A 25,452-nucleotide genomic window follows, 5' to 3' on the forward strand; every position below is an offset into this window, starting at 1 on the left:
TAATCCTATTTGTCTATTTCTGGTATTGCCAGTGCTTTGAGAGTCTTATTTAAGACATCTTTTTTTTTCTTTTTTTGCTAGAGGGCACGTGCGCTCGCCAGACAGACAGAGAGAGACAGAGAGATAGAAAGTGAGAAATCACCCCCCAGGGGGGATGGCCACACTGCAATCCCTTCTCCTCCATTCTCCTCTTGGGATCTTGGGTATGCACGCATACGCGCCCAGAGTGAGTTTAAGCCACTGGGTTCAGGACTCGAACCACGGTTGACTACATGGGAGTCCAGTGACATAGCCATTATGCTAACTGCTGGTCCCCCCTTAAGATGTCTTTATTACAATGTCTCCAAGAGTTTCCACTGTGCTTTCCACCAGTAGTTTTATAGTTTGAGGTTTTATGTTTAGATCTTTGATCCATTTATCTGTTGACGATAATGTGTATGATAATATCTTTGACTGGACTAATGTATAATGTATTCATGCTGGGAAAATTTATTTTGTATGCTGAAACAATATAGAGTGATTGAATGGAAAAAAATAAGAAAATGAAGAAGACAAAAATAAGATTTCAACATTTCCCTGTTCAATATGTTACCTGTGGGATTTCCATATATGACCTTTATTATGTTCGGTTGTGTTCCTTCTATTCCTATTTTGTTCTGTATTCTCCAAGATACCTAAGATGCTTTTCATCTAGTACTACAAAATACAAGTAAGATGTACACATGCTGAACAAATAAAGTGAAGGTTATAGTCTGATATTTGATATTTAGTGTTCTTCAATCTGAAATACAAATGTAAATTTGGAACCAATGTTTATCTATGAGACAGTTTATATATTTTACTCCCAACAGTTATCGAATGAAAGTGCAGCAACACCTACATTAAAAAAAAAACTTCACTTGAGAATTGACAGAATCCTTAAAAATTAGTTGTGTTTGTGTGAATTGAACTGTTGAGTAGTCACTTGAGAATGTGATAATGATTCCTGGTTCTTTTGAATTCACATTTGAGTTTCTAGACTCTTCAGAGACTTATCCTCAAAGGTAAATAACAAAAAAAGATAGCAATAATGCTATATAATCACAAGGACTTTAAATTTATTATAAAAGGAGTGAATTACGATCTCAAGATATATCAAATTTTGGCTTTGGTAAATGAATCTGGTACTTCGATTTTCATTTCCTATTTGAGAATTTTTTATTCTCTCAAGTTGTATGTGTAAAGTTGTATGTGTTCTCGGAAGCCATAGGTGACAAACAGGGCAGGTGTAATCAACAGTCATCTAGTAAGCTGAATCCCCCAAAATTTCCATGATAGTTTTTGCAAGAAAAATAGTTACAATTCAATTTACCATATTCCTCATAAAATAGCACAGAAGACTAGAATCTTACACAGCCTTTTAACAGTATCTAAGTGTGGCACTCAACCACATTGCTAATAAGTTCTCTAGCTTTTAGATGCTTACAGGACTTGCCATTAGTATCTTATAGATGCACGTTGTTGATTGGTCTGAATGCTATAGTCCTACAGGCAACCAGATGATTTGGATAAGGTCAAAGATAAAAAGCCAGAAAACTTGGAGATGAAGGTCCAGGTGGACATAGCTGGGTAAAGATGGGTAAACTTCTCAAATTTTCATATTGCAACATTTTTTCCAGCTGTAAATCATGTTTAAAAGAATATTATTTCATTCTATAATACTCTAATTTTGAAATGCTATTACTTTAGGAAATGATTTGATGTTTGAATAAATGTACTGTAATTGTGTTCAGAATATTAATCACATAACATTTTGCATAGTGCTTACACTGATACTTAAAAGTTCTTATATACTGACATTTTCTTTAAAATATAAAAAATTAATTAATTCAGAATAGGTGACTTCATAAACCAATTGTGAATTTTCTACTTCTTCCATATGATATCAAGAAAATTATATTTCTTCAATAATAATTCTGTAACTGATAGATGTTGTAAACTATCAGTCACCTCTTTTGTATATTACCTGTTAGAACACTGATAAGCTGATCTGCTGCCTACCCAAACCTATATACATATGAGACTTCATGGTAAGTATTATTTAATTTCACTTACAGCACAATTAGTACAGGAATTGATGATTCCAAATTTCCTGGCAAATCATGGTCCCGTTACTTGCTTTATAACCTTAGGTAAATTACATAACCTTTTTAAGCTTAGTTCTTCATCTATATATAAGGAAATGTTGGGACCAGCAGTTAACGTAATGGCTATGTCACTGGACTCCCACATAGTCGACCGCAGTTCGCGTCCCGGACCCGGTGGTTTAAAACTCAAGCCGGGTGCATGTGCGTGCGTGCCCAAGATCCTGAGAGGAGAATGGAGGAGAAGGGATTGCAGCATGGCCATCCCCCCTGGGGGGTGATTTCTCGCTGTCTCTCTGCCTCTCTCTGTCTGTCTGGTGAGTGCATGTGCCCTATAGCAAAAACCTCTCCAAAAAAAAAAAAAGGAAACATATAATACTTAACATTTTTCCATGGAAATTAACATAGAACTATACACATAAATTATTTTTCCTGTGCAGGTAATAATAGTAAGCATTTATTCAAGGCTTCATAATATGACCCTACATATATTATGTCAATATATTTAATACTGTATATTTAATCCCTTTGTTATCCTTACCATTTCTTTTTTAATATTCTAATATTTTGTGCTCTTTGATGGTTTAGTTTTAAGTATATTTTGTTAAATATTTTTAATATTTAATAAACATTTAAAATATTTTATAAGCTATATATGAGGCAATTTTCTACTATTTCTGCTAAAATCAATTTTTAAAACATGAAAAAGTTCCTAATAAGTAAATATATAAGCAATGGGAGTCTAAAAATATAATTCTTAGGGCCAGTAGATGCCATAATGGTTACATCACTGGACTATTACGTAGTTGACCACAGTTGGAGTTCTGAACCTGGCGGCTTAAAACTCCTGCTGGTGCATGTGCATGCATACACAAAATCCCAAGAGGCGAATGGAGAAGGGTTTGCAGCATAGCCATCCTCCCAATGGATGATTTCTCCCTTTCTGTCTCTCTGTCTTTCTATGGCTCTTTGGCAAGCACACATGCCCTTAGGCAAAAATCTCTCTTTAAAAAAATAGTAATTCTTAGTCCAAACTTTGTGGGTCTGTGGGTCTGTACATTTGTTTATAATGACCTTCATGCATTTGTTAAAGAAATGAAACCATCTAATTTATAACTTTTAAAATGTACTGTTTTCATCACAGTTCACTTTTGTAACAGCTACATTGTCACATGGATTCCCGGGTGAATGGGAACGACACTGCAGTGACAGAGTTCGTTTTATTGGGCTTAACAGACGATCCAGTCTTCCGCCTCATCCTCTTCGTGATCATCCTGTGCATCTACCTGGTGACCATATTTGGCAATCTTGGCACAATCATCCTGATCAGAACCTCCTCTCAGCTCCATCATCCCATGTATTTTTTTCTGACCCACCTGGCTTTGGCGGACATAGGGTCTACATGTAATGTCACACCGAATATGCTTGTAAACTTCCTGGCGGAGAGAAATACAATCTCCTACCTTGGATGTGGCCTCCAGCTTGGTGCAGCTGCTTTCTTTGGGGCATCAGAGTGCTTTCTTCTGGCTGCCATGGCATATGATCGCTTTGTGGCCATTTGCAACCCGCTGCTTTATTCAGTCAAAATGTCCACTCAAGTCTGTGTCCAGCTACTCCTAGTTGCCTATGTGGGTGGTTTTCTCAATGCTTGCTCTTTTACTGTTTGTGTGTTCTCTTTAGCCTTTTGTGGTCCAAATGTAGTCAATCATTTCTTCTGTGATTTTGCTCCTTTAGTAGAACTCTCTTGTTCTGATACAAGTGTCCCCACAGGTATGACCTCATTTTCTGCAGGCTCCCTCATTGTGGCTACAGTGATTGTCATAGCTGTCTCCTACACATACATCCTCATCACCATCCTGAAGATGAACTCCACTGAGGGGAGCTACAAGGCCTTCTCCACCTGCACCTCCCACCTCACTGCAGTCACTCTGTTCTATGGGACTGTTACATTCATTTACGTGATGCCTGAGTCCAACTACTCAACTGACCAGAACAAGGTGGTGTCTGTGTTCTACACAGTGGTCATCCCCATGTTGAATCCCCTCATCTACAGTCTGAGGAATAAGGAGATTAAGGGGGCTGTGAAGAGACAGCTTAGTAGAAAAATATTTTCTTAGTGAAAACTATTTTCTTTGTAGGTTTTTAAATAATAATATCCCAAACATATAATAATAAAAGGAAACTGAATGTCTGTGCTCTAAATTCAAGAGGTCTTTGAAAAGTTCATGAAAAATGAGTACTCTTTATAACTATGCAAGAGCTTCAATAAAAACTGTTTTGTACCAAAATAAACTCATGCTTTATTTCTGTTCTCCACAAACTGAAATGCCCTCATATAGCTGAACATATATAATTAGATATGGTGGTACTTTTTGTTTATTTAATGAGTAGATTTTCAACATCAGAGACCCATAGTTATTAGTTGTCTTATTACATTAAATTACATTAAAAATTATGAAAAACACCTGTTCATATAGAAACTCTTTGTAAGCTAAAAATGTTAAAAATGTAAGCTAAATATTTAGTGTTAAAAATTCTTTTTGAGTCATATTTATTTTCAAAATAGTTCTTTGCTATAAATTGAGGTCATTGTGCTTCTAAATCATTATGACTATATGCAATTTCAAGAGCAGTTTGTCTGAAATGTGTATGATGAGTGAATTATGATTGAGGATATAGTCCCAGAGGGAATGACTAGGTAACAAAATAGCTGGGCGTGTATTTCTTGCTATAATGTTATCTTCTGTGGATGGATTTTTGTGAACACTTAAAATTCTGATCTGTGTTTCCGGCCAGTCTCCAGCATTGGCTATTTTGGGTCTCCACAGAAGAAAAGGACTCGATGCCTTGACTAATTTGTGACTTCCTGTGTCAGATGACTTTTTTTTCAAGAATCAACTACTTTCCTAGCTGCCTCAGGGACTCAGTGGAAGATTGAGGAAACTGGATAGTTTCCCCCTTGAGCATCTTAATTCATCTCTGTGTATTGATGACTACCCCCAATATTTCTCTTGCTCTGTCTTCTAATCCACTCTGAATTTAGTCACCTGACATAGGAGATGCCATCAGTCCTATCAATTTATTTATTCAGAATCATGAGAGCAGTTTTTTTTAATCTTTCCTCTTCCATGCTCATGCATTCCATCACAAGCTTGTACATGCCGAATCCCATTTTTATCTACCACTTCTCCCCATCTTCAACGTCAACACTTCATTTCTGGATGTCACCTTTTATGTAAGGGTTTAAAACATTCATGGAAAATATGTATTATGAAATAACCATGTGTGAATTTCAAAAAAGTTTTATACCAAAATAAACATAGTTAAATTACTCTCTTCCATGAGGTTTTTGAAGCGCCCTCATACGATAGTACTCCTGAGATAGTTATTTTATAGATCAACTAGGTTAGACTTTGATGTTCGTTCACTTGTTTGATCTAACGCTAGTCCAGGTATTGCTGTGAAGATGTTGTTAAGATTAATTAACATTTAAAGCAGTAGTCTTTGACTAAAGCATATGATCCTTCATAATATGAATGTGCCTTGTAAAATAAGATGAAGATATTAAAAGAAAATACTGAGGTTCCCCCCTAAATAAATAATTCTGCCTCCAGACTACATTCAAATTTTAAAACTAAAATCAGCTCTTACCAGAATTTTCAATCTGCTCACCTGCCTTGTGAGTTTCAGACTTGCTATCTACCACAGTCATGGCATGAGTCAAATTCTAAATCATTCTCTCTCTCTCCTCCTCATCTCTATCTATCATTTTTTCTCTCTATCTGTTTTTCTCTCCGTCTCCATCTCAAAAGCTTCATGGAAAATGGAATTGTAGTATGAGTTTATATCAATGCATACAATTTTGAAATCCATGCATAGTTTTTCCATAATAAGTATTTTCTATGAACGTTGTGAATATGCTGTGTATTTATCTCTAGTTCATATATATTTATATAGTACATTGAAGCATGTATATCTACACACATCTATATCTATCTATATCTCTATATACACATCAATGTATATATACGTACAACCTATTTCTTATGTTTCTTATTCTCTTTTAATTTTCCATTTTCCATACACCAACCATGGCCATACATTTAAATAGATTAGTTCCTTAATTAAAATATCCAAAGATATTAAAATAAAAACAACAGTTCTTAATACATTTTATAAGGCCATGAATATAGCCCCAGGTTTTTTTTTTTTCTTTTCTGTTTCTTATCACTCTTTTTTTCAAGTGTAAGCACATAAATTCCGAGAATGAATCATATGGTTTTCTTTCAAATCTTTAAACGTGCTTATATCCTTTGCTGTCTCAGGATCGTGTTATAAGCAGTACCTCTACTTAAAATGCTCTCTCCTCCTCCCTTCCCAAATCTGGGTTACTCCTATTTATGATACAGGTACCAATCTAATGTTCCCCTCATCTAGGAAACCTTTATAATTAATCTGCCCATTTTTAAGACGTTTATTTGTCTGTTTACTTAGAGGCCCCCTTGGCAGGATCTTTATGCTGTAATCCTCTTGCACAAGACTCTGCAGTCAGGATCATGGGCACACTCAGTGTGTACACAGGTACACCTGGCAAGTGAACCCAGAGCATTCCTACATGATATTCAGCATTATGCAGCACATCCCTACTGCAGCTGCACCCATTTGGCACCCATTAAAATATGTCAGATTATTTCAGTTTTATTTTCTGCTTATTTGTTTCAGTTCCATGTATATATTCTGAATATTAATTCCTTGTTGGATAAACAGTTTGCAATTATTTTCACTACCCTGTAGGTTATCTCATCAGGTTATTGTTTCCTTTACTAAAGAAGATTTAGTTTGACATAGTCCTATTTTATATTTTCTTGCTTTCGTTTCTGTATTCGTAAGGGCTTATTCATAAATTTTTTGCTTAGGCTTGTGTCCTGAACTGTTTCCTATATGTTTTTATCTAGTAGGTAGATGGGTTGATGCTTTACATTGAAGTCCTAATCTATTGTGAACTTGTATATGTTGAAAGCTGGGTTCTATTTTTATTTTCCCACTATGGATATCTAGTTTACCCAGAACCATTTACTAATGAGACCTTCTTGTCTCATTGTATATTTTTTGCAACTTTGTTGAAAATCAGTCAGCTGTATATACATGTACTTATTTTTAGGTTTTCTATTTTATTCCATTTGTCAATCTTTTTTTTTTTTTAAGTGCTAGGCTCCACTGCTTTGGCTACGATAGTTTTGTAGTATGTGTCGAAGTCTGGTAGTATGATAACTCCAGGTTTGTTCTTCTTGCTCAGGACTGTTTTGACTATTCAGAACTTTATGATCTGTAAAATTTTAGAATTGTTTTTTTCTATTTCTGTGAAGAATGCCATTGACATTTTAATAGGGATTGCATTGACTCTGTAGATCCCTTGGGTAGTATGGTCATTTCAACAATGCTAATTCTTTCAAGTAGTGATCATGGGATATCTCAATTTTTTGTGTGTCCTCTTCTATCTTTTCTTTTAAAAAATAAATGTTTTATAATTTTATTTGTAGAGTTCTTTCACCACTTTGGTTTAATTTATTCCTAGATATTTATTATTATCATAATTATTTTTAGTAGCTACTGTAAATGGGATTGCTTTCTTAATTTCTTTTTCCATTAGTTCATTATTAATGTATAGAAGTGCCACTAATGTTTCTATGTTGATTTTGTATCTTGCAGCTTTCTGAGTTTATTCATCAGTTTTAATAAATTTTTTTGTGAAATCTTCATGTTTTCTATATAAAAAAAATAGCATCTACAAATAAGAATGATTTGTCTTTCTATTTTCCAATTGGTTACCCATTATATATTCTCTTTCCTCATTGTTCTGGGTAGAATTTTTAGTATATATTGAAAAATTATGATGAGAAAGTGTACATCCTTGTCTTGTTCCAGATCTTAAAGAAAAAAATTTCATTTTTTTTCATTCAGTATATTAGCTACAAGCCTATAATGAGTGGTTTTTATTGTGTTGAGGTATAGTTCTTTTCCTAATTTGTAAAGAGTTTTTATCAGGAAAGAATGTTGAATTTTAGCAAATGCTTTTTCTGCATCTATTGAGATGATACAGAGTTCAGTTTTTGCCCTTCTTTATGTTGATGTGATGTATCATCCTCATTGATTTGTGTGTGTTGCACCATCATTACATCTCTAGGAGGAATCCCTCTTGGCCATGGCATGTCATCTTTCCAATGTGCTGTTGGATTTTGTTTGCTGATTTTTTATGAGAATTTTTGTATCTATTAACATTTTCATCAGGGATATTCACCTGTAGTATTCCTTTTGTTTTTCTTGTCTGTTATCTTTTTTCATTCTTTTTTTTTTTAAATAAACTGTTTATTTTCCTTATCAACCTTATTTCCACTTTGTATAAGAGTCTGTGGAATCAAGGGTTGTCCCCACCCATTCAGTGGACTGAGCAGTGGGGGCTGCAGACCAGTCTTCGGTGGCAGGCTGAGCACTCCAGTCTTCAGTAGGGAACTGCTGGATGGGCACAGAGGGCACCTGCACACCTTCAGACCAGTCTGTGACCTCAGGCTGAGTAGCAGTAAACTCAGGAGTTGGAGCAGTCCATTCACCCTGAAATTCTTCCTTGGTCACAACCTTTTTTAGCTGCAGCCTGCTCCTCCTTTTCAATCTCTTCAGGATCTCTGTAGAAGTAGAGATCAAGCATGACCTCCCACGGGTGTTCACGGGAGATGGTGCCACGCATGCACAGCACTTCTCTGGCCAGCATCCACCACATCAGACCCACCAAATGAGCTCCCTTGTTGTTGCATGGGATGGCGATGTCCACATAGCGCAGAGGAGAATCTGTGTTGCTCAGGGCGATGGTAGGTAGATTAACATAAGACACCTCTGTGAGAGGCTGGTGGTCAGCCCTGGGATCATTTTCATATAAGTGTTGTACTGATCTCATAAGATGAGTTTGGAAGAATTCTATCTCCTTCAATTTTTGGAAGAGTTTGAGAAAAAAAGTTAATTCTTCTTTAAACATTCTGTAGAATTCATCACTAAAGCCATTTGGTTCTGGATTTTTCTTTGTTGGAAGACTTTTAATTATGGGTTTAATCTTGTTACTTCTCATTGGTCTATTCAAGTTATCTGTTTCTTTCTAGTTCAATCTTGGTAAGTTGTCTTTGTGAAGAAATTTATCTATCTCTTCTAAGTTATTTACTTTGTTCGCATAGTTGTTCATAAGCTCTCTGATAATTTGTGTTTCTGTGGTTGCAGCTGTAATGTTCTTTTTGTTTGATTTATCTGGAACTTCAATTGTCTCTTTTTCCATTAGTTCATTATTAATGTATAGAAATAGCTAATGGCTTGTCAATTTTGTTTATGTTTTCAATGAACCATCTTTTCAATTCATTCACCTTTCAAAGTTTATTTATTTATTTCTCCCTAAGTGATAGCAAGAGAGACACACGCCCAACTGGCTTCTCTCATCATGACCTTCGCCCAGCTTCAGCCAGCCTGGACCACAGGCTTTCATGCTCACAGCACATACAGGAAGGCTCTAAGACACGAGCCCAGAACTTCCCATGTGGATCCAGTTGTGTTACCACTGCACCATTGCCTGTCCCTCAATGATCTTTTCCATTAATTTTTTAAAATTTTGTTTATTTATGCTGTGACCCTTATTATTTTTTTCTTCTATTAATTTTGGGCTGAGGTTGTTCTTGCTGTCCTAGTTTCTTGAGATGAATTATTAGTTTATTTAAGATCTTTATTTACTTTTTTTGATATAAGCACTGCTGCTATAAACATCTTCCTTAGCACTACTTATGTTGCATCACGTAGGTTTTGATAAGTTGTTTCTATTTCATTTGTTTAATAAAATTAAAGTTTTTTCTCCTTAATTTCTTCATTAATTTAAGCATTCAATAGCATGTTATTTATTTTTGGTACTGTTTTTAAAGTTTCTTTTTATTGGGACCAGCAGTTAGCGTAATGGCTATGTCACTGGACTCCCACGTAGTCGACCACAGTTTGAGTCTCGGACCTGGTGGCTTAAACTCACGCCGGGTGTGTGTGCGTGCATGCCCAAGATCTCGAGAGGAGAATGGAGGAGAAGGGATTGTGGCGTGGTCATCCCCCCTGGGGGTTGATTTCTCGCTTTCTGTCTCTCTGTCTCTGTCTGTCTGGCGAGCACACACGCCCTATAGCAAAACAAACAAACAAACAAACAAACAAAAAAACCCCAAAAACCTCTCCAAAAAAAAGTTTCTTTTTATTGATTTTTACTATAATTCACTATGGTGAAAATGGTACTTGGTACCTTTTAATTTTTAATTTTTAAAAAATGTATTGAGTCTTATTTAATATACTGACAGATGGTCTATCCTGTAAGTTCAAAAGAATTTTTTAAAAAACAGAATAAAATGAAAATAAAAGAAAAGTGTATCAAAATGTGTGAGATCCAGGGGCTAGCGTTTGACATGGTGATTAAGGCACTGGACTTCCACATGGCTAATCACAGTTTGAATCTTGGACTTGGCTTGAAAGTCATGCTGAGGAACTGAGGCCAGATACCACATTGGGAACTCCACTATCTCTTGACTGCTTCCAGGTGCACAGAACCTCTTGCTTCCAGTACCCTTCTCCACCATCATTCCTGGCCCCTTGCCTGGCAAGGTTAGCTGGCAGTAAAAAACTGAGGCCAAAGATCACCTGGGGAACTGCACTGTCTCCCAACCGCTTTCTGTTGAAACCCTGAAGCTCAGCTCCAGGTGCATGTGTTCTCAAGAAACTGGGAGGCCATTGAAATATCCAGTTCCAGCAACAATAGTGTAGAATTAATTCCAAGAAATTAGGAAGAAACATATAGTCCATCAGGTGACCAGAAACTAACCCAGAGGCACAAGAAATAAGAGAAACCAAGAAAATATCCCCTCACACACAAGTGAAAATAATAATTCCTCATTATTCACAGACAATACTTTGGAACTCATGTAAATGTCAGATAAATAATTCAAAATTTCATAGTGATAAAACTAAATGAGAAGCAAGAGAAAAGAGACATTGAGTTTCAGAAGATGCAAGAGAAAAGACAATGAATTCCAGGAGATGAGGAAATCCTTATATGATTTGAAAGAAGAACTAGACACAACAAAAAAGAATCAAACAGAACTGTTAGAGATGAAGGCTGTAATACAGGAAATCAAAATCTCCCTTGAAAGTATTAAACACAGATTAGATCATGAAGATCAAATTTTGGATGTAGAGGTCAAAACTTCTGACCTAGAAATAATCACTAAAAAGGAAAAATAATAACAACAAAAAGAGGACAATATGCAAGAAACACTAGATACCATTAAATGCCCAAATATCCAAATCACTGGTATCCTAGAAGGTGAAGAAACTAATAAGGGCATTGATAATTTATTCCATGAAATCCTGGAAGAAAACTTTCCAAGTCTAGAGAAACACTCAAACATCCAGACCCAAGAAATACAAAGGATCCCAAGTAGAATCAACCCAAAAAGACTTTCTCCATGGAACACATAGCTAGACTCACCAAAACTACAGATAAAGACAAGATACCAAAATTGGCAAGAAAGAAACATTGAGTTACTTACAAAGGTTATCCCATCAGAATAACATTAGCCCTCTTACCAGAACAATACAAGCAAAGAAAGAATAGAAGACATATTGAAAGTGTTAAAAGATTACATATAACTTTACAGTGTATTACATTGTTTTAGAAACAATTTCTTTTTTTTTAGGTTTTTTTTTTAAGAGTTTTTTTGTTTGTTTGTTTTAGGGAGTGTGTGCTTGCTGGAGAGATGGAGAGACAGAAAGTGAGAAATCACTCTCCCAGGGGGATGGTCATGCTGCAGTTCTTCCTCCCGCATTCTCTAAACATATGCCCAGCGTGTTTCAAGTCAATAGGTCCAGGACTCAAACCTGGTCAACTACGTAAGTCCAGTGAAATAACCATTATGCCATTTGCAGGTCCTGAGAGAAACAATTTTAACCAAGATTACTATACCTGCTGAGATTATCCTTCAAATGAGAAGAAAAGATAAAAACTTTCTCAAATAAACAAAACTTGAAATAATTTATCAATACCAGACCGGCTCTTCAAGAAATTCTGAAGAGAGTGCCATACCAGGAAAATTAAAAAAGAGACAGACATAAATAAGAGAATAAAAATAACCAAGAAATGGTCAACTTAATGTTAGGGACAAGTTCAGAAATATCGATAATAATGCTGAATGTCAATGGATTAAGTTCTCCAAACAAGAGACACAGATTGACTAAATATATAAAAAAAAACAGAAACCTTCTAACAGTTGCCTACAATAAGTGCATTTCAAAGATAAAGATATACATAGACTAAAAGTAAAGGGCTGGAAAAAGGCATTCCGAATGGGAACCAAAAGAGAGCTGGAGTCATGATACTACTTTCAGACAAAATAAGCTTTAAAACAAAAATTGTAAAAAGAGACAAGGTGTAATATAATAACAAAAGGGCTAATTCATCAAGAAGACATAACACTTATAAATATCTATGCACGCAACTCAGGAGCACACAAATACGTGAAGGAAAGATTGTTAGATCTAAAGGAGAGAGAGATTGCAGCACACTAATTGTTGGGGATCTCAACACCTCACTATCTCCTTTGAACAGATCACCTAGACAAAAAAATAAGCAAAGAGATAAAGAATCTAAATGATGCCATAAATCACATCTATAGAAACTTCCACTCAAAAAAACATGAAATATACATTTTTCTTACCCCCACATGAAGCTTTTTGAAGATAGATGATATGATAGGGGACAAATCAAGACTTTACAGAGTCAAAGGCATAGAAACTATATTCAGCATTCTCTAGCCATGATGGAATTAAGCTTGATATTAATTTCATGAAAAAACATGAAAAAAACCACAATCATATGAAAACTAAATACCCTACTCCTGAATGACTTCACAATCACTGAAGAAATTAAGACTGAAATAAAAAGATTTTATTGAAACCAGTGATAATGAGTACATGAGTTTCCATAATCTATGGGACACAGCAAAAAGAGTCATAAAAGGGAAAGTCATAGCAATTAGTGTTCATAAGAAAGAGATGAAAAGATGGCAAATGGAAAACCTAACATCATGCCTCAGAGAACTGGAAAAGAAACAACAACAAAATCAAAAAAATGCCAGGAGAAAAGAAACAATAAAGATTCAAGGAGAAATAAATAAAATAAAAAATAAACTAACTATACAGAAAATAAATGAAAGCAAAAGCTGGTTCTTTGAAAAGATAAACAATATAAATACTCTATTAGCTACACTAATTAAGAAGAGAGAAAAACCAGATAAATTAAATTCACAATGAAGCATGAAATATTACAACAGACATAGTAGAAAAGCAAAATATCATTACAGGACACTATGAGTGACAATAAACAAGAAAACCAGGATGAGATAGACAAATTCCTGGGCACATATAATCTACCAAGATTGATCAAGAAGACAAAGAAAACCTGAATAGATGCATAACAAGCAATGAGATCAAATCAGTAATAAATAACCACCCGACAAAGAAAAGTTCCTGATGGCTTCACTTCTGAATTCTATGAAACTTTTAAAGACAAATTAATGTCCATTCTACTCAAGTTATTTTTAAAGGTCCGAAAGGAAGGACCTCTCCCAAATTCATTTTATAAGGCCTCTAACATCCTTATCCCCAAAACAGACAAGGACATGACAAAGAAGGGAAACTACAGACCAATATCTCTGATGAATATAGATACAAAAATTCTTTTTTTTCTTTTTTTTCTCTTTCTTTTTTTATTTCACCTTTTTATACATTCAGTCACACTTTTTAGCTTACAAAGTGAATATTTCAGTATGTGAACATTTCTCCTTAGTCGAGTTGATTAAACTATAAAATGCAAAAGTTCTTAACAAGATACTAATAAATTGTATTCAACACATATAAAAAAGATTATGCATCATGGCCAAGTAGGTTTTACTCCAGGAATGGAAGGTTGGTTCATACTTTGGAAAACTATCAACATAATATACCATATTAACACAAATTAAAAATAAAAACCATACAATCATATCAATCAGTCCAGAAAGTATTTGATAAAATACAACATCCCTTCATGATTAAGATTCTCAGCAAAATCAGCATAGAAGTGTTCTTTCTCAACACAATAAAAGCTATCTATTAAAAACCCATAGTTAACATCATACTGAATGGGGAAAAGCTAAAAACTTTTCTACTAAAATCTGGCACAAGACAAGGCTGCTCACTTTCTCCACTCTTTTTCAGTATAGTGCTGGAAGTCCTAGCCAATGCAATCAGAAAAGATACTGAATTAAAAAAATATTTATTTCAGGAAAGAAGAGGTGAAATTATCTCCACTTGCAGATTACTTGATTGTATACATTGAAGACCCTAAGGTATCTATGGAAAAAACTCCTGGAAGTAATAAATGAATACAGTAAAGTGGCAGGACACAAAATCAACATACAAAAATCTATAGCATTTCTGTATATGAACAACAGGAGACTGAAATAGAACTGAAGAAAGTAATTCCATTTACCATAGCCATAAAAAGTATAAGATACCCAGGAATAAATCTAACCAAAGATGTCAAACCTTTACAAGGAAAACTAAGAAAAGCTAAAAAAAAAAAAAAAAATGATACTTTGTAGTAATTAATTATACAGGAAGATAAATCAACATTGTAGCTCCCCTTACTCCAAAGGTGATACATTCTCTCTTTCTTCTTCTTCTTCTTTTTTTTTTATTTGGAGAGTTTTTTGCTATAGGGCCTGTGCACTCGCCAGAAAGACAGAGAGAGACAGAGAGACAGAAAGCGAGAAATCGCCCCCAGGGGGCAATGGCCATGCCGCAATCCCTTCTCCTCCATTCTCTCGGGATCTTGGGGATACACACACACATGACCGGTGTGAGTTTAAGCCACCAGGTCCGGGACTCAAACCGCGGTCGACTACCTTGGAGTCCAGCAACATAGCCATTATGCTAACTGCTGGTCCCCATACATTCTCCTTCAACAAGCTCCAGTATGTGGAACTTGAAGATATACAAAGTTGGTTTTATAAATTACTTTGAGATGCCTCTGCTTGCTGGAACTTGTCAAAGGAGTTGTAGAAGTGATGGATCCCAATTTTAACCCTTAAGGAATATGAAAGAAGATGAGCTACTTAGGGCATGAATTGAACCAAGTATTTAATGTACTTGGCTTATTGCCTTGTCTCTCAACGAAATGTGAGTGCTTAAATGCCTTAGAAGAGTGTTCTAAATTGTTCTGTTGAGGGATGGGAAAAAGAGTTTCAAGAGACTTAAATAAATGATAATCTCATATACACACAATGCCAGAATCATCTTGTTTTTTTTTTTTTTTTTCCAGTTAAATGGTCACCAAGTCAAAGTAATAATTTCCTTCCTTATTATTTTATCTTCACCTCTAATGATCCTTTTCAGCTTGAGTCAAAGGCTATTTTAATGAAAAGATAGTCTGACATCAGGCTTATTTAAATAACAAAAAAGGAGATAAACTTCTGAATTTTTAAAAGTTTCTCTCTTTCTCTTTTTTCTTTCTTTCCTTTTTTCATGAGAAAGAGAGACAGAGGCAGGAAGAAGAGAGAGTCGCTCTCAAAAGGATCTTCATGCTATTATCCTTCCCCAGTCCCAGACAGTGTGGATCACAGGCAAATACATGCCTAACATGGAAATGGAAATCGCAAGGCATGAACTGAGAACATTCCCATGTGGGTCAAGCATTTCAGAGTGTTGAATTACTGCTGTGCCCCATCTGACCCTGTTTCTTTAAATTATTATTTATATAATTTTATTTATTCATTCATTTATTTTAATTTGACCAGAGAGAGGCACAGAGAAAGAGATAGAGAGAGAGAGGGAAAGGGAGAAAGGAAGCCACCAGGTCTGGGACTCGAACCATGGCCAGCCATGTGGGAGTCCAGCACCTTAAGCACCATGCCACCTGCCAGCCCCTAGATATAATTTTTTAATCTCCATTTCAAAGGTAGGAAAGGGACCAGCAGTTGGCACAATGACTATGTCGCTTGATTCCCATGTAGTTGACCATGACTCGAGTCCCAGACCCGGTGGCTTAAATTCACGCTGGGTGCATATGCGCGCATGTCCAAGATCCCAAGAGGAGAATGGAGGAGAAGGAACTGTGGCATGGCCATCCCCCCTTGGGGGGGGGGTGATTTCTTGCTTTCTATCTCTCTGGCGAGTGCACACACCCCATAGCAAAAATCTCTCTCTAAAAAAATGTATTTTAAGTCATGAGGCTTACATCATAATTTGCGCAGACAAACAACAGACAATTATAAAATATGTCAGATGGTGGTAAGTACTTAAAAGAAAAATAAAGCAGTAAAGGGGATGGAGGGCAGTAAAGAGTGGATATTTTAAATAGGTCAATGAGAGTCCCTCTAGTAATATGATACTGGGCAGAGATCTAAATGAACTGAGAGATCAAAGCAAGGGAACAGTGCAAAGGCCCTACTTAAAGCATTTGAATAACAGCATGGGGGCCAGCAGGAGGCATGGTGGTCAAGGCACTGGACTCACATGGCCAACCTCAGTTTTAGTCCTGGGTCTAGCAGCTTTCTCTCTCTCTCTCCCTCCCTCCCTCTCTCTCTCTGGTCAAATTAAATAATAATAATAAAATTCAAATAAAATAACTCTTTTAAAAAAGAAAAGAAAGAAAAACAGCAGGAAGGAAATGTGGCTGGAGTCCAGTCAGCGTGAGTTAGCTGAGGAGATAAGATCAGGGAAGTACAGACTTGAACATTCTCAGACACTCATTTCAACATACAAACATGATTTCTGTGTTGTACTTTCACCATGAAGTAACAATTTTTTAAACAAGGGAGGACTGAGCTTGGTTCTTGCAGTGGACTGAATGGTGGCTTGTGGAAACATGTAAACATTTCCTAACTCCTGAATCAGAAGACTTAGTATTCCTTTTGGGCAGTGAAAACCTCCTCACAAGAATATGCCTCTTGCAAAGTATCTCCCTCATCCCTCTCCAGGAGAGAAGAGGCATCACAAGAAGAAGCGCCTGGTGCAGAGCCTGAATTGCTACTTCATGGATGTGCAGTGCCCAGGGCGTTATAAAATCACCACAGTCTTTAGCCAGGCACAAACGACAGTTCTGTGCATTGACTGCTCTACTGTCCTCTGCCAGCCTACTGGAGGAAAAGTGAGGCTTACAGAAGGATGTTCCTTCAGGAGGAAGCAGCACTGAAAGCATCCTGAGTCAAGATGAATGGGAAACCACCCCAATAAATGCATTTTGGATTGAAAAAAGAAGGCTCAGTATTATTAAGAAATCAAACTGGGGGACCAGCAGTTAGCGTAATGGCTATGTTGCTGAACTCCCACGTAGCTAACCACGGTTCAAGTCCTGGACCCAGCCCCCGACCCTGTTCTGAATGTTGTACATGCTTCTGGGAAACCAAGAACTCTTTCTATCACATTTGTGAAACAAAGGGAAAAAATTTTACAAAGGACACCATGGCATATAGATACTCCTTTGGGAAAGGCTCAGCCAGGTTAATGAGTTCCCTGGCTTCACGACTCAATTCTATATACCAAATTCTGTGACCATTTTCTCAAAGGGACAAACAACAGCAGCCCTAGGGCATTTCTTATGCTCTATTAAAAAGGCCATTCACCCAACAAAGATATCCACCTTAAGCCCCACACATTTATGTAAATATGTTCCTTGTCCAAGGGGAGCATTCGATGGTTTACATTGTATTCAGTCCCCAACTACCTATAAAACTAAATAAAAAATGATGCTTAATAAATTCTTTGGAGTTCAGCATCAATAATTCTGGCTTTAGAAGGTGAGTGCAAGATTCATGGTTCTTGTTCAAATAAATTAAATTCTTATATATGTTCTGCAAAAATTTAAAACAAGAGAATTACTTTTCCTAAGTAAAGTATTTCTTGACCCAGTTAGAAACTGTGGTCTCAGAAAGAGATGCACCACAAAATGGTCATTTAGTGCACGCCCAACCTGGGCTTCTCAGGGTCCCCAGACACAGTGTGAGTAGTCTGTAGTGGTCAAAGCCATTGCTAAGCTTAAGCATAAGTGAGAATGTGAAATGGAAATCAGAAGAAACAGCTGCTACTCATATTGGCTGAGCCTCTCAGTGCTAGAACTTCTATTTATCATTAAAAGTGGTCCATGCATCAAATAAAGGAATATTTAAGTAGTTAATAATCCATGTCTAGGTGGAAAAGCATGAATAGATGTCAAAGTGGAGAGTTCTAGTAGTACTTTAAACACTTCAGAGGCAGAGGAGGGCAAGATACAGATGGCATGTTATGTATCCGAAAGGCACAGTCCAGAACTAAGAATACTATACTTCTTGTTTTGTTTTGGATTTGTGGTGCAAATCCCTGACATGAGTGGGTAAGCCAGACACAGACATTCAAATGCTGCATGAGTTCACTCCTATGTGGAATCTAAAAAACTTGATCTCATAGAAATAGAGGATAGAATAGGGGTGACTAGAGACTAGGGAAGGTAGGGGAAGAGGAAGACGTGAAGAGACTGAGCATCAAGAACAAAATTACAATTAGATAGGAGAAATAAATTCTGATGTTCTATTGCACTGCAGGGTGATCTTAGTTAACAAAAATGTACTGTATATATGATAATGTGTATCAAAATAGTAAAAACAGGGGTTTTTGATTGTTCTCATCATGAAGAGGTGATGACTATGCCAATTACCCGGATTTTTTTTTTATACCATATATACGTGTAGAAACATTACACTGTAACTCATGAATATGTACAGTTATGTGTCAACTAGAAAAATTATTGAAAATTATCAACACTTTATTTTTACTTCATCAAAATTAATTATTTAATTCTGATGTATGAACAAACCCCTCCAGGTACCTTTTAGATATTATTTCTGTTAACCTCATAAGCCTGTATTGTAGGTACACAGGCTGTATTATAGGGATAATTATTCATGTGTCACAAATGCAAATGGAGACTGAGAGAGATTATGGGCAAGTTAATACAGCTGACCCATGGGAAGCCTAGGATCTGCTGTGTGACTTTTCTCCATGAGTCGTCGACACAGATAGAAGCTTATATCGTGTGTTCAATAAAGACAGAGTTGTTCTCACTGACCTCTGTTTCAGGCAGAAAGCAAAGGACATAAATGCTACTCAGTGTTTAGCTTCATTTCTAAGAACAAAGTATGTTCAGAAGCTGACAGGAGGAACTGTGAGTGATCTGAAAGGCCCATCACAGGTGGAATGGCTAAAGGAATCACAGATGCTAAATTATAGAGAAAGGAATCGTGTGAAATATATTCATGTTGGAAAATTCACTTTACAAGCTATGCGTTGTATACTGATGGAATGTGTAAATTTAAAAAAAAACACAAAAATGGGAATATATACCTTCCGATCTTTTAGTTTCTGCCATAAAGTGTAGACATTCAGTATATATTAAGCGAGGACATACAATGCCTTTCTTTAAGTCTGTTTTGCTTCACTTATCATTAAATATTCCATATTTATACACTTTCTATCAAATGACAGGGTTTCACTGTTTTTTATAGCTGAGTAGTATTCCATAGTGTATATGTATATGCTATTCATAATAGTGATTGAAAGAAAAAAAAAGGAGAAAAGAAGAAAAAAATAAAAAAAGAAAAAAAAGGGGAAGGGAAGGTACAATAGTTGTATTAGAACATTTCAATATTTTTACATAGAAAGTACATCGTTTCTCATGGGATACAAAAGATAAGATTAACCGACTGTAATGATAGAGCTAACACCAAAAGTTGTAAGTTGCAAGACACTATGGTAACTTAAACATGGATCAATCAAAGACAAAATAAAATGCATTCTTCAATGAACTGTTGGTTCATTAAATAGCTGTCCCTCAGTATCCTCAGGGGATTGATTCTAGGGCCCTCTGCAGACACCAAGATCCAAGGATGCTATAGTCCTTTACATAAAACGATGTGGTGTTTGTATATAACTGATGAACATTCTTCTGTAACTTTAACTCAGTGCTAGATTACTTGTAATACTTAATACAATGTAAATGCTATGTAAATGGTTGTTATACTGATTTTTTTAGACAAAAAGAACAAAGAAAAAGGTCTGTACATGCTCAGGATGGTTATGACCATGGTAGACTTAACTATGTTCATAGTCCACATCAGAAGCAAAGTCACAGTTTCATCTACAGAAGGTTGAATTGGAGGGTGTGAAATCTATGGATACAGAGAGTTAATTGTACCTCACAGTTCACTCAAAGAACTCAGTCTCCCCACTGAATATATGAAACACTTAATCTAAAGTAAATCATTAAAAAATTTGTAAGAAATCAAGTCATTTTAAAGACATTTGTTGCTGATATTTAATATTTATGTAAATGCTAAAATTTTAAGAACTGCAGGGCAAAGTCTGTGGTATGTTGGTTAAAATGGCTGAATACCACATGGCCAACAGTGCAGCATAAGTCCCAGAGCTGGTGGCTTGGAAAATACACTGGGCGCATGTTTGTGCATACTCAAAATCACGGAAAGAGGAAGAAATGGAGGAGAAAGATTGTGGGGTGACCATGCTCCACATTGGACAATTTCTTATTTCCCCTATCTCTCTCTTCATTTCTTTCTCTTTCTGGTAATCTCACATGCCATCTCTAAAAAATTTTAAAACTTGCAATAATATTTTTAGTAGAAAATTGTGTTTCTATGAACAATATAACCATAATATTGAGTAGAAAATCTTAGTATCATGTTAACACGACTCTCAAAAATAACAAAAGTTGTAAGGAAACATATGTAATAGGGAGTTACATTTATAAAAGTAATTTAAGAAACATTCTGAAAGTCCATTAATAGCATGCTAATGGGTTTGACATATAATCCATCTAGTACTTCAGTTATGAAGATTACTTAGAAAAATAGGAAATACTTTATTGATAATATTAAGTCAAAATGTAAATTGCAAAGTAAAATACACAATATGATTTATAAATATGTAAATAGTACTTACATAACTTCAAAATTAAAATAAATTGAATGCATTGTGAGGCACTATTAAAGATTTTTAGATATTAATTTCTAGCTGTTAAATAATAAGCAAAACATTAAAAAAGATATTCAAAAATAATTTGTAATTTGTAGAATTTACCTAAAATGATTGCATTTAGCTGAATTTAATGGAAAGAATGTGCACAAGTGAAAATATCAGATTCCTAAGATAAATCCCAGTGTTAAAATTGTTATTTTATGCTATTTGACAGAAATATTTTTAAAATTTCACACTCTCATTTTCTCATTTTGATAAATGTAACTTTATCTTCTAATTTTTACCGAATCTTTAGTATGCCCCCAAATCATTGCCCTGGGCTGCTGTAGTATCTTTGTATCTTCCCTTTACAATTTTCAATAATTCTGCTTTTAAAGACTGCCTCCAAATACAGGAGCTTTTTCTTTGTCCCAGCACAATGGGGAGTAAAATGGAGTAGGTATTAAGCTCTTTAATAAAAATGTAAGCAGGCACTCAACAAAACAATGATCACTAGGGAACACTTTGACTTAGTGTTGTCATTATTACACATCACGGGGATATGCTTAACTCATAGTACAGAACATATTTCTTTTTCGTTTGTTTGTTTGTTTTTGTTTTGTTTTGTTTTGCCATGGGGGTTGTGCACTTGCCAGGGAGAGATGGAGAGAGGGAAAGTAATAAATTCACCACTATCCCTCCTCCGGGGTGAATGGTCACATCACAATCTCTTCTCAATTCTTCCCTAGGAATCTCGGGCATGCGTTTACACACATCTGGCATGATTTTCAAACCACTGGGTCTAGAACTCAAATTGTGGTCACCCATGTGAGAATCCAGCACCTTAACCATCACACCACCTCCTGCCCCTCCTTTTTTTTTAAGTTTTTAATGAAATTTTGAGAGAGAGAGAGATTTGTCTAGGAGTCCAGATTTGAAAGGCATTTTTATACAAATAGTATTATGAGAAAAAGACTCTAACTAATATCCTATAGAGTGAGGCTGAATCATTCTTGTATTATGAAGAGTTAAAAAAAAATCTGTATAACACCAATATTTACAGACTGAGCATAGGAGAAAGTCTCTGTGAATAAGTCTGAAGAGCAACCAAAGAAAACCAGAAACGTATGAAATGAAAGCATATAATGAATTATTATCCACATTTTCCCTCAACAGGTACAGTTCACAGAGGAGATGGAGATTGGAAACCGCACCGTTGTGACAGAGTTCATCCTTTTGGGGTTAACAAAGGACCCTACACTTTGTGTCATCTTCTTTGTGCTATTTCTGGGAATCTATGCAGTTACCTTAATGGGCAATATCAGCATAATCACCTTAATAAGAAGCTGTTCCCAGCTCCATACTCCTATGTACCTGCTCCTCAGCCATTTGGCTTTTGTGGACATCTGCTTATCCACATCAGTCACACCTATAATGCTGATTGGATTTCTTACACAAGAACTGGTCCTTCCTGTCCCTGGCTGTGAAGCCCAGCTCTATTCTGTAGTCTTGTTCGGCGCTGCTGAGTGCTTCCTGCTCGGGGCCATGGCCTATGATCGCTACGTGGCCATCTGCTCACCCCTGCTCTACTCTACACACATGTCGCCCAGAGTCTGCATCCTCTTCGTGGGGGCTTCCTATCTGGGTGGCTGTGTAAATGGTTGGATATTTATTAGCTGTTTATTGAATCTTTCCTTTTGTGGACCAAATCAGATAAATCACTTTTTCTGTGATTTCTCTCCTTGGTTGAAACTGTCCTGCTCTGATATCTCTGTGTTTGGAGTGATTCCTTCCATCTCTTCTGGATCTATCATTGAGGTCACAGTGATTCTCATCGCTTTCTCTTACATCTCCATCCTCACCACCATCCTGAAGATGCGCTCCACTGAGGGGCGCCACAAGGCCTTCTCTACCTGCACCTCTCACCTCACCGCAGTCACTCTGTACTATGGGACCATTACATTCATTTATGTGATGCCCAAGTCTATCTACTCAACTGACCAGAACAAGGTGGTGTCTGTGTTCTACACAGTGGTCATCCCCATGTTGAACCCCCTCATCTACAGTCTCAGGAATAAAGATGTAAAGGAGGCTTTGAGAAAGGCAACTATCAGACTTTATACCTAGGATCCCTTCTTTGCATTTCAGATGATGTATGAAGTTTTCACTTATCAATAACACACTTAGGATCTACCAAATACTGCTTACCTGATTGGTTAGATTATTAGACAATTATCACTATTGTATTTATTGTTTCTAACTCTCACTTTTAAGCACTTGTAAACCATTTTGGAAACAACATTAGCGGTAATAATATTAATAATTACCAATACCATTGAACTCTGTAGATGCCAAGAATTTTTTAATCATTTATTTATTTATTTTTACATTTTCCCACAAACATTTACTTTACATATCAAAACATTTTTGTTCATATTCCATAGTTCTTGACAGTTAATAAGCAACTTTCAAAATTTCAAAATATTAATTTTAAAGATAATGTTCAATATATTTGTTATAATTTTGTTTGTGACTCTATAACAACAGAGACAACTGTTGGTTTTAAATATTTTTGAGAAAATATTTACATGTCATCTACTCAAAGTGTTGAAAAGCAAACACCCAGCACACGTGTTACACATAAACCTTCTCAGTTCAGCCCTGCCTACTAAGTATTCTGTGACAGACAATCTGCTAACAAAGATCAGTCTATTTTTCTTCCTTCAGAGTCTTCCTTAAAGTAATCCTCTGGTTGTGGTTGCTATTTAGCAATCTCTACTGGTTACGATGCTGGGCTGGAAAAGTCCAGGTTATTTTATGGTACAAATTCTTTCATATAGCTTTCTAATCTGCCAGGCAGAACTGGTTATGGAGCCAGGCCATCTTTTCAAAAGCTTCTGTTGGCTTGTGATCTATCTTAGTTCCATAGTTTTCTGATTAATCTTCAGATATGACATTCCAGTCAAAGCCCTGACCAATCAACAAATATTTCCAATTTCTGATTCAATTCAACAGGTATTATTGAACTTAGGCAGCCACAAAATAAGAATATTCTCAAATATTTTCCAATTCCAAAGGAGTGAGGAAGGAAGAAAAGTTTATGTTTCCATTTAAAGAAACAAACAAGAAGAAAGAATTTTTTATTTATTTAAACTACTTAGTAAACCATAATCTTAACCTACTGTGTGCTAGGTTTTAGTTTAAGCATGTTCCATGTATGAACTTAACTATTTCTCACAACAACCCTATGACATAGTATCATTATTTCTATTTTACAAATACATTTTCTGGGAACAGAAGCAGTAGTGGAATGCACAAATTCATGCAGTTAAGATGTGAGATGTGTTTGAATTTGTAAAGTATGACTCCAAACCACTGTTTCTCCATTTAATTTTCACAGCAATTCTATAGTGGAGGTATTAACATTTTCCCTCAATCTATAATTTAGAAAACTGATTCTTATGCAGACCCAGTGGCTCGCCCAGATAGATGTGTTCTCAAGTCTTCTATTTCATACACTTAACCTACTCTATACCACCATAGCCAGCCTAATCAGCATCGTAACTGACTTAGAGGATCTGGGCAGTGTGATCAAGCCTAACCTGGAAGTTTGTGTCATGTTTTTGAACAAATTCTATCCCAATGTGGTCTAGGTTGTATGAATCTCTGAACAAGAATGAGGATTAGAATACTGGGAATAACTATGTTGTCTGGTAGATAAGGCAACTGGATGCCAGGTGATCAACTCCATGGTTCAAATCTTGGCACCAGGGTTTGGAAAACACACTGAATATGTACATACATATCGCAAATCCTGACAGGATGGAGAAATGGAAGAGAAGGGGTTGTGGCATGACCATGCCTATTGAGGGGTGCTTTTTCCCTCTTCCTTTCTCTCTCTCTCTCTCTTTCTCTCTCTTTTTCTCTCTCTGTCTTAGGCGAGTGCACATCCCCTCTGATAAATAAATTGGACTGATTTCCATCTTTTAGGAAATCAGATCTTAACCTCAGGATCACATGATTTGGCTGTGGGTCTCTTCACATTTTACTAAACATTTAAAAACAGTCTCTTTAGGCATAATATGATCTTTTTAAAAACGTTTATTTATTGGGGCCAGTAGATGGTATGCTCATTAAGACCCTGGACTTCCACATGTTTGACTCTAGTTCAAGTCCTAGACCTGGTGGTTTGAAATCATTCTGAGCTTGTTTGTGTGTGTGCATGCCCAAA

General features: G+C 36.1%; 3 protein-coding genes across 3 annotated transcripts; all 3 read left to right on the forward strand.

Moving 5' to 3' along the window:
• Positions 1-3,294: 3,294 nt before the first annotated feature.
• On the forward strand, positions 3,295-4,240 carry LOC102477613 (olfactory receptor 478). Its single transcript, XM_006156700.2, has one exon. The coding sequence runs from the start codon at positions 3,296-3,298 to the stop codon at positions 4,238-4,240; it is 945 nt and encodes a 314-aa protein (XP_006156762.1). The 5' UTR covers position 3,295.
• A 12,920-nt stretch (positions 4,241-17,160) lies between these two features.
• Positions 17,161-17,412, forward strand: LOC114009297 (40S ribosomal protein S27-like). Its single transcript, XM_027775017.1, has one exon. It carries the CDS (start codon positions 17,161-17,163, stop codon positions 17,410-17,412), a length of 252 nt encoding a protein of 83 aa, XP_027630818.1.
• Positions 17,413-21,855: 4,443 nt separating this feature from the next.
• Positions 21,856-23,348, forward strand: LOC102478048 (olfactory receptor 491). Its single transcript, XM_006156701.2, has 2 exons — positions 21,856-21,864; positions 22,416-23,348. Exons 1-2 carry the CDS (start codon positions 21,856-21,858, stop codon positions 23,346-23,348), a joined length of 942 nt encoding a protein of 313 aa, XP_006156763.2.
• The last annotated feature ends 2,104 nt before the right edge of the window (positions 23,349-25,452 follow it).

This window comes from Tupaia chinensis, unplaced genomic scaffold, assembly GCF_000334495.1.
Source record: "Tupaia chinensis unplaced genomic scaffold, TupChi_1.0 Scaffold000514_1, whole genome shotgun sequence".
NCBI classification, from domain to species: Eukaryota; Metazoa; Chordata; class Mammalia; order Scandentia; family Tupaiidae; genus Tupaia; species Tupaia belangeri.

What these genes read in the sequence shown, in the direction of transcription:
- LOC102477613 (XM_006156700.2), top strand. Translation starts at nt 3,296, where the DNA reads ATGGATTCCCGGGTGAATGGGAACGACACTGCAGTGACAGAGTTCGTT.
- LOC114009297 (XM_027775017.1), top strand. Translation starts at nt 17,161, where the DNA reads ATGCCTCTTGCAAAGTATCTCCCTCATCCCTCTCCAGGAGAGAAGAGG.